The 9,792-nt window shown below is 39.3% G+C and overlaps 1 protein-coding gene and 1 long non-coding RNA gene across 2 annotated transcripts; one reads left to right on the forward strand and one right to left on the reverse strand.

Annotated features, from left to right (window-relative positions):
* The first annotated feature begins 1,919 nt into the window (after positions 1–1,919).
* LOC110870049 (cellular nucleic acid-binding protein homolog) lies at positions 1,920–2,988 on the forward strand. Its single transcript, XM_022119248.1, has 2 exons — positions 1,920–2,537; positions 2,956–2,988. The coding sequence occupies exons 1-2, from the start codon at positions 1,920–1,922 to the stop codon at positions 2,986–2,988; spliced, it is 651 nt and encodes a 216-aa protein (XP_021974940.1).
* A 3,513-nt stretch (positions 2,989–6,501) lies between these two features.
* LOC110872914 lies at positions 6,502–7,619 on the reverse strand. Its single transcript, XR_002554758.2, has 2 exons — positions 7,075–7,619; positions 6,502–7,004 (listed from the first exon to the last, which is right to left on the reverse strand). It is a non-coding gene; the product is annotated as an uncharacterized LOC110872914 (long non-coding RNA).
* Between the last annotated feature and the right edge of the window lie 2,173 nt (positions 7,620–9,792).

Below are 9,792 nucleotides of genomic sequence, written 5' to 3' on the forward strand. Positions count from 1 at the left end.
ATCATAATTTATGAGACGGTTAGATTAGTCATAATCATTTACGACTATTCCATCCTACGGGTTTTATATCGAATTTATCATTCGACCATATCAAAATTATCATTCGATCTAATCATTGGTCGGTTTGACTTTTTAAAGTCAATTGGCTTATCAACATATTCAAATGCACATTTGGTTCAATGAACTCACTTAGGCATATTTCATCCGAACTCTTAACGAAATCAAATTTTACATACTAACTAGTAGGCCGCGATTTCATTTAGGCATTTCATGTCACTGAAAATGGGCTGTTTCTGGTGACTTGTTTAACCTGTTTACAAGTCTTCAAAAATTATGATTTTTTTATGTGGCGTACCTCTCGGAGGGTTAGACCTTGTGTTAAAATTTCAAGATCTAACTCTTTACCAAAAATTCGTAAAAATTCATTTACTGAGCTGCAATCAGATTCCTCACTTCTGACTGCAGCTTACGGAAAAATTCATATAAAATTCCTCGTTCATCCGATTGACGAAATTCCAATTGGCGACTTTTGTGATCACTTAAAACTTTCTACAGTAAGAAGTTGAGATCATAACTCAATTCCTAAATTGAGTTATGACATTTGTAATAGGCTGCAAATTCTGCCAGAAAACGCAGCTTGAACCTTCGATACGGAAAAATTCATAAAACGCTCAGTTTTCGTCAAAAAAAATGCGATTCCGGTGGGGTTTTAAAGATATTTCCTGGAATTACATTTTAGACTCAAGAAACACATGTTTTTGTCATGTTTTGTCCAGGTTACAGCCAATACAAGTCGGCTGTCAATTCTGATCAGAAGCTGTTTGAATTCAGCTTTCAATTTGAACATGTTTATGACATTATAACACTTATTCTTAGCAATCAAAACCCCTAAAAGCATCACATACACGAATTTAGTCAAAACCCACTTAGCACATGCAAGAGTGATTATCACATCCCTAGTCTTTAATACTAATTCATCAAGTTTTTCAACTAGGGTTTGTTTCTAAACATGAATTCATCCTAGTTTCACCTAAACATCAATCATTCAAGCTTGAATTTCGATTTTTCATAAGTTCATCAAAATCTCAACTTCATAAATATAAAAAATTTGACATACCTTACGATCCCTACGACTAGGTGATCGTTTCTATGTGTTCATGCATTTGATTCGAGCTAATCTTGGCCTTCAATTTGATGAATTTGGGTGAGCTAGGGTTTCACCCCTCTTTCTCCGTCGATCGACCACACACCCATGTGTGTGTTTTGTATTATTTTTTTTAAAAAAACCTTTAAATTAAACATCATTCCTATTGCCCACTTTTAGTCCCTCAAAGTTTAAGGGTTTTATAAATGGGTTAGTTACTACAAGCTCCTCCTTTGTTTTACCAACCATAAATAACTAGGTTAATTATTCCTAGTAAATTTAGCGGGTTTGGGGAGATATTAACTAAGTTTATTCTAAGTCCCGTTAAATCGGGCCTTTCACAACTTTATTTTCTCAAGCATTTATTTTCCTTTTTAATTAATATTAGGATTATTTGTTTAAGTCCTAATATTCACCGGGTTAATTTTACCATTAACGGTATTTTATCTGTCTTTTAGTATTAAAGTGGTTTGATTACCAAACCCGTTTTCGGGGTGTTATAGTTCAGTGTCCGAATGAGCGTAAGGTTGAATTTGCATCCAGTGTTTTCGAGAAGCGTGCTCTTACATGGTGGAACGGTGTGATGCGTGATAGGGGTGCCGATGTGACCATGGCACAAACTTGGGAAGAGCTTCGAGCTCTCATGATGTAAGAGTTCTGTCCCCGTCACGAGATTCGAGCTTTGGAACGAGAATTTGACGATCTGAAATAAGATGGGGGAGAACACCGTGCTTACACGGATCGTTATGAGGAACTGAGTTTGTTGTGTCCTACTATGGTTACCCCGTTGGAGAAAGCGATTGAGAGGTATATTGATGGTTTACCTGATTCTGTGCAAGACATTGTGACTGGTAGTAATCCTACCACTGTTCGTCAAGTGATCGAATTGGCTACTACTCTGACCGAGTCTCATGTCAGAAAAGGTAAATTGACCCGCCAGGGTGATAAAAAGCAATCAGCTGATGCAGCCCAAGATAAAGGAAAGGGTAAGGGTAAGAAGAAAGGTGCGTCTTCTAGGAGGTCGAGGAAGCGCAAGGCTTCCCAGAATTTTGCTGTTACTGCACAGAATGCTCAGAACCCACCAGCACCACCTCCTGCGAAGAAGCAATATGCTGGTACTGCACCTCACTGTGCTCGATGCAATGGTCATCAAGCGACCCAACAGGCTTGCAAACAGTGTACTACTTGTGGTAAACTTGGGCATCTAGCCAACATTTGTCGTTTGGGTCAGAATCAAGCTACGCAGAATCCAACACAAGCTCAGGGGAATGCTGCTAGATGCCCACCAGGTTTGTGTTACAACTGCGGTGAAATGGGTCATTTCCGTAACAACTGTCCAAGGTTTGCAAACCCGAACACGAATGCTAATCCGAATGTCAATGCGAATGCCAATGTGAATCCCGCTCGTGGACGAGCGTACAACTTGAATGCAAACGAGGCTCCAGCTGACAACGAGGTTGTCAATGGTACGTTCCTTGTTAACAATCGACCTGCATCTGTTCTTTTCGATTCTGGTGCCGATAGAAGTTTTGTTTCATTGTCATTTGAGCCTTTGCTTGCGATACCTAGAACTAAACTAAGGAAACCCTTATATGTCGTAGTTGCTACTGGTAAACTGATCGTACTCGATTCTGTTATTCGCGATTGTCAATTGAACCTCGATAACCATCTTTTTCCTATTGACCTTACACCAATGCAACTTGGGAGTTTCGATATTATCGTGGGAATGGATTGGTTAACTAAGCATCATGCTGAGGTGGTTTGTTTCGATAAGATTACTCGTATTCCTCTTTCGTCTGGTGATGTTTTAGAGGTTTGTGGCGAGAAACCATCTGGTGGATTGAAACTCATGTCATGTACGAATGCCCAAAGTTATTTACGAAAAGGATATGTTGCTTTTCTAGCACATGTCACCGAGGAGAAAGGAAAGAACAAGTGTATTCGAGATATTCCGATTGTTCGAGATTATCCAGAGGTGTTTCCTGATGAACTGCCTGGTTTGCCTCCACTTCGTCAAGTCGAGTTCCATATTGATCTTGTACCTAATGCTAACCCGATTGCGAAAGCACCTTATCATCTTGCACCATATGAGATGCAAGAGTTATCTAAACAGCTTCAAGAGTTATCTGACAAAGGATTCATCCGACCAAGTTTTTCACCTTGGGGCGCTCCAGTCCTGTTTGTGAAAAAGAAAGACGGGTCTTTTCGAATGTGTATCGATTATCGTGAGCTTAACAAGCTTACCATCAAGAATCGATATCCCCTCCCACGAATCGATGATCTCTTTAATCAGCTGCAAGGTGCTACATGTTTTTCTAAGATCGATTTGCGTTCTGGGTATCATCAGCTTCTTGTACTCGAAGAAGATATTCCCAAGACTGCATTCCGCACGAGATATGGTCATTACGAGTTCACAGTCATGCCTTTTGGTTTGATGAATGCCCCAACTATCTTCACAGACTTAATGAATAGGGTTTGTAAACCTTATTTAGGCAACTTCATCATTGTATTCATCGACGACATACTCATTTATTCGAAGTCTCGAGCCGATCACGAGCAACACCTTCGTTTGACACTCGAACTCCTAAAGAAGGAACAAATTTTTGTTAAATTCTCCAAGTGTGAATTTTGGCTTAAAGAAGTTCAGTTTTTGGGTCATATAGTCAACGAGCAGGGTATTCATGTGGATCCATCCAAAATTGCTGCAATTAAAGATTGGAACTAACCGACGACAGCAACAGAAATTCGTTCTTTTTCTTGGTCTTGCTGGGTATTATCGACGGTTTATTTCAAATTTCTCGAAGATCGCGGTTCCACTCACTGCTTTGACTCAAAAGAATAAGCCTTTTGAGTGGGGACCCAAACAAGAAGAATCGTTCCAAACGCTGAAACAGAAGCTATGTGATGCTCCTGTTTTGTCTTTGCCCGATGGAAACGATGATTTCATTGTCTATTGTGACGCGTCGAATCTAGGCCTTGGTTGCGTTCTCATGCAACGAGGTAAAGTCATTGCATATGCGTCAAGACAGCTGAAAGTTCATGAGAGGAACTACACGACTCATGATCTTGAGTTGGGTGCTGTGGTATTTGCTCTCAAAATCTGGAGACACTATCTTTATGGCACGAAGTGCGTGGCTTTCACAGGCCACAAAAGTCTCCAACACATTCTCAATCAGAAGGAGCTGAACATGAGGCAACGACGATGGGTTGAGCTCTTGAACGATTACGATTGTGAAATTCGCTACCATCCTGGTAAGGCAAATGTTCTGGCCGATGCGCTTAGTCGAAAGGAGCGAGTCAAGCTTCATTTTGTTCGCACTCTTTCTGATATCAAATCTCGTGTCCTTCAAGCTCAACGATCATGTGTAACCAAAGGCCTATTGAAATATATGCTACCTCTTCAACTTGAGCTTAAACCCGAAACGAAAGACAATGGGTTATTCGACTTCAAGGATCGTTTATGGATTCCGAAACAAGACGATCTTCGCACCTTGGTAATGAACGAATCTCACAAGTCTCGATATTCTATCCATCCTGGTGCTGACAAAATGTACAAGGATCTTCGTACTCAGTACTGGTGGCCTAGTATGAAGAAAGATATTGCCTTGTATGTATCGAAATGCCTAACTTGTCTCAAAGTCAAGGCTGAACATCAACGACCATCTGGTTTGCTTGTACAACCAGAGATAACGGTATGGAAGTGGGAGAACATTGCGATGGATCTTATCACTAAGTTACCGCGCACATCTAGAGGTCACGATGCTATTTGGGTTGTTATCGATCGATTAACGAAATCAAACACTTTATACCGATTCGCAAGGATCTATCTGTTGATAAACTTGCAAAGATTTATGTTGATGAGATTGTGTCTCATCATGGTGTTCCTTTAGATATCATTTCCGATCGTGATGCTCGATTTTCATCTCACTTTTGGAAAACCATGCAATCTGCTTTAGGAACCTAGCTAAATCTAAGCACTGCTTATCATCCCCAAACATATAGACAATCTGAGAGAACGATACAAACTTTGGAGGATATGCTTAGAGCATGCGTGATAGACTTTGGTGGTAATTGGGATTCTCATCTGCCATTGATTGAATTCTCTTATAACAACAGTTATCATGCTAGCATTAATATGGCACCGTTCGAAGCTTTATACGGTCGAAAATGTCGTTCACATGTCTGTTGGAATTGTCACACCCCGAAATATTTAGAAAAATGTAAAACCGTAAAAAGGTGGGGTTATGAACTCACCTGAATATTCCTGTGCAAAGCTAGCTATATACGACTTCGTGATGTCGTTTCCAAGACGTGGCTCGCTAGCGTGCATTCTACAATATTCCTAACACGGAATATCTTATAAGTTTCTAAATAAAAGTGGTAACTAAGCTACGTGTCACCGAGCTCTACCGAATCGTTAACCGAACGGTTCAACGAAAATGACTAAGTTAAACTTTGTCGCCCCGAGAAGTCGTTTGTGTATATAGGAATATTCGTATAAAGTATTATATAATAAACTTGTATTATATATCGCGTTTCGTATGATCTTTGTCAAAATATTCGTATATGCCATTTACGCGTATAAAATAAATATGAAAAGTTATATTTATTTTATAAAAGATTCGTCGAATTGTCGTGTTTGAAAATAAATATGACTATATTTATTTTAGAAAGAATTCGACTTGTTTGTGTCGGAAATAAATATATAGCTATATTTATTAATAAAAGGATTCGTTTTGTACGATATTGAAAATAAATATATAAACTATATTTATTTTTATAAAACGAATTCGTGTTATGCGGTGTTTGAAATAAATATAAAAATTATATTTATTTTATAAAAAAAATTCATCGAGTCGTTGCATGTTTAAAATAAATATATACTATATTTATTTTTATAAAAGCGAATCTGTGTTGTTTGATATTTGGAATAAATACAAAAACTATATATTTATTTTTACAAAACGAAATCATGTCATTTGTATTCGAAATAACATATAACTATATTTAAGCTTATAAAAGAATCGTCGAAATTTCGAAGTTTAGAATAAGCATAAATACTATATTTATTATTGTAAATAGTATCCGAATCATCGTTTTCGTATATCATAAAGTGTTATCGAAAATTATACTCTTGTTTTTACTTTTATAAAAAGCGTTTGTAGTTGATCGGCTATATTAAAACGCGAATCGTTTTACGGACTTTTCTCGAAAAACGGGCAGAGTTTCCTCTGTTTTTGGACGCCCCCGACAAGACAATTGTCGTTATTTTATCAAAATTCACACGATTCAAACATTTCAACAATATATATGCATATGTACGAAATGAAACAAGTTTTATGGATACGACTAATATATGGAACCACTAAATTTATAACGATTCTTTATTAAATTCAGTTCGAGAGCTCGCTTTTCACGTATAGTTATAAGAACTAATTAACGTAAATAATAATCGCGTCCTAAATCTTTACCAAGTCTTTCGCGCTGCCTTCGTTCGGTTGAGTTGACCAAGTCAACTCACTGTGTTGACCAGATGACCGAACCGCTGACTGTCGTTGGCTGAGTTGACTCGGGTTGACCGAGTCAAACTGAGTTGAACCAACCCTTGACCCGAACGCCGAAATATAACTCGTTGACTGAACTGCATCTGAACCTTAGGTCTGTTGAACCATACCAAGCCCGAAGCTGAGTGACCAAACTGACCGACCCTAGACCCGTTGTGTCGTGACTCGAAACAAACCCAACTCGGACCAATTTCTGACCCGAAACCAAGCTTCACCTTCACTGTCGCTGCTAATTATACCGATAACACCCCCCATCCGCCGTGCCATCTCCGTCACCGGAAAACCGCACCCGAAACCTGTCGAAACGACGTGTGTCGGACCAGATCTAAAAAAATAAAAAGAAAAAGAGGTGGGACAAGGGCTTACCATGAACCAAATGGTCGCCGCTACCGGCTAAGCACCACCACCATCATCGACACCCCCCCCCGCCGTTTGAAGGCGGCGGCGCTGCACCTCCGACTCCGTCTCTCTCCTCTCCGTTTAGCGTCGCGGCACCACCAGACGGTAGTGGTGGCCGGTCGTTTCACTGATCGAAGACAACAGGTGTGTAGGTGTGCGACAGGGAGGAGGAGGGTGGTGTTTGTGGTGGTTAGCTGGAACGTGGCCGACACCGGTCGTATTTACTCTGGCTGTCGGCTAGAGAACGAGAGGGAGAAGAGAGCAGGGGTGGGTTTTTGTCATGTGATGAAGTTGAAGTCTGATCTCCATTGTTGTGTGTGTTGTCTGATGTTTATATCGAGAGAGAAGGGGAAGGCAGGCATTGGTTTTTGTGGTTTGTGTGAGTGTAGAAAAAAAGGAGGGGGTATGGGAGTTTGAGATCTTGCAAGATCTTGTGAGGATCTTGTTGAGATTTTGTGAGGATTTTGTTTAGATTATGTGAATCTAGTGTAGATTTTTATAAATCTTGTATAGATTTTGTAAGCCTTGATAGGATTCTAATATATTATATGCAGGTTTAGCCTTGTGGGTTTTGGGTTTGGGCCCAGGGCCCACAAGCCCATCTTATGTGTAAGTGGCCCGTAATTCCTACGAGACCTAATATCACAATTCAAACTCCATAAGCATAAAATTTTTAAAATTAAAAGGCGTATAATAGTGGCGTTGTCAGTATTTGTACTGTATCAGTTCGTTGTCGCGTATCATTCAGCAGATTTCCTGTAAATCACCACACGCGCACTGTATAGCCGAACAAACGTTCCTCAGCACTCCAAGGGCCTGGTTAAGTTAATTAGCGTTGTAAACACTATTTATTATCGCGTTAATCACCTGTTACTCACGTAATTAGGAGCCGTAAATCACCGGTTGTCACATTCTCCCCCTGTTAATAAAACTTCGTCCTCGAAATTTAGACTACGACAACTCCTTAGAGTTACGTTATATGTAAGTAAATACGAATAATGTTAAAGGAAACAAGGCATACTGACACAGTCACTAGTGTGACCAAGTTAACAGGGTCCAATAAAAGAGGAATTTCGACCAATGGAATTCCAAATAGACGTTTACAATATGCAAATGAATGTTAGAAACAATAACTTTCGCTGGGAGAAGCTCAGAATCAACAAGCCCAAATGAAATAGTTTTGCATGAAACGCACGATCATGATCAACCCAAGCTGCAAGTTCTACCGACGCCACAAGGTGTCGTAGTGATAAAAAATAATTCAATAATAGTGGTGATCAAACAAGTATCACCTGTGTTTGAAGTCAAATGAAAGCGCGATAATAAATCGAAGCGGATTTAATCTAAATTAATAAATAGGTAATTAAATCCCTGCATGAGATTAGCGCAAGCTTCAATTTAGTGAAACGCCACCACAAGGTGTCGAAGTTAACAAACGACTTAATGGAGTCGTAGACAAAACAAATCTACTACGACTCGAAAAAAATGAAACACTTGTTAATACGAATTTGAATATGATGCTTTCAATACATCATATGGTGTGTTGAATTGAATATGCGTAATGAACAAGTTTCAAGCAATTGAATCTTGGTTTTGGCGCAAGCCGACAATAAGTACATGTATCAACAAGAAAACTTTCGGCATGGTAGCAACGAAAAACATGTATGTAACTTGAAAAGAAAAGAAATTTCAAGCAAATGTGTTGACTTGATAACAAAGAAGCCAACAATTACAATAATGCGGGTCATTCGAATCACAAGTCAATAATTAGATTTAGTGAAATAATATTTGAACTTTTATGAAATGCTTTATTCGAAACGAAACCACATGCGTAACAAACGTTGCATGCATAACATATGAATTTTCAAGAAATGGGTGTTCGCTATAATGAAAGAAATTATCGTGATGCAATGACCATTCAGAGGAGTAGAGATGCGAAAATCTACTCAGTACATGTGAAATTCGAAATTTCAATAAAAGAAATTTGAGGACTTTACCTGGGGTTTCGTGTGATGACCGGTTGTTAGGTGACATTAACACGGAATGTCGAACATAGCGTATTCGTCATTATTGAGTTAGGGGGAATGCGGAGACATACGTCTTCTCCTTAGCATGACTTGTGTCGTTTGCAGGACTGCGTGCCAAACTGCCGCTTACTCGAAAATCGTATGTGACGTACTTCAACCTCTGTCGACATGTAGATTGAGTTTCGTGAAATCTTGCACGCCCGTGCTTTGTTTTGCGTACGTTACCTGCTCGGTTAAAAATAGCATAGATGACACAATAATGGCGTTTTCCCGAGTTAATAAACGTGGTTCCTACGTGATGGCCTTTAATGAACTTCAACTTGAGTTTCCTAAGGTCTTAAATGCATGTTTCCTAAACTCTCAGAGTTTTGTGTACTGTATGTGACTGTTTTGTGTACCGTGTATAACACACCACTTTAGCGTATGTTTGAAAACCAAATCTTGACTGTTTGTTTTTCGGCAACGGTTGGAGACCATGTTCGAGTCTTAGGCGTTCTGTACGTACTCAGAATCTTAATAGTCTAAGTCCGAGAGAAAATTGAGGTTAGAGCCTAGGTATTCCTACAGAAAACATTATTCGCTGTAACCTATAGCTCTGATACCAATCTGTCACACCGCGAAATATTAAGAAAAATGTAAAACCGTAAAAAGGTGGGGT

The sequence above is a fragment of the Helianthus annuus genome, chromosome 8 (assembly GCF_002127325.2).
Source record: "Helianthus annuus cultivar XRQ/B chromosome 8, HanXRQr2.0-SUNRISE, whole genome shotgun sequence".
NCBI classification, from domain to species: Eukaryota; Viridiplantae; Streptophyta; class Magnoliopsida; order Asterales; family Asteraceae; genus Helianthus; species Helianthus annuus.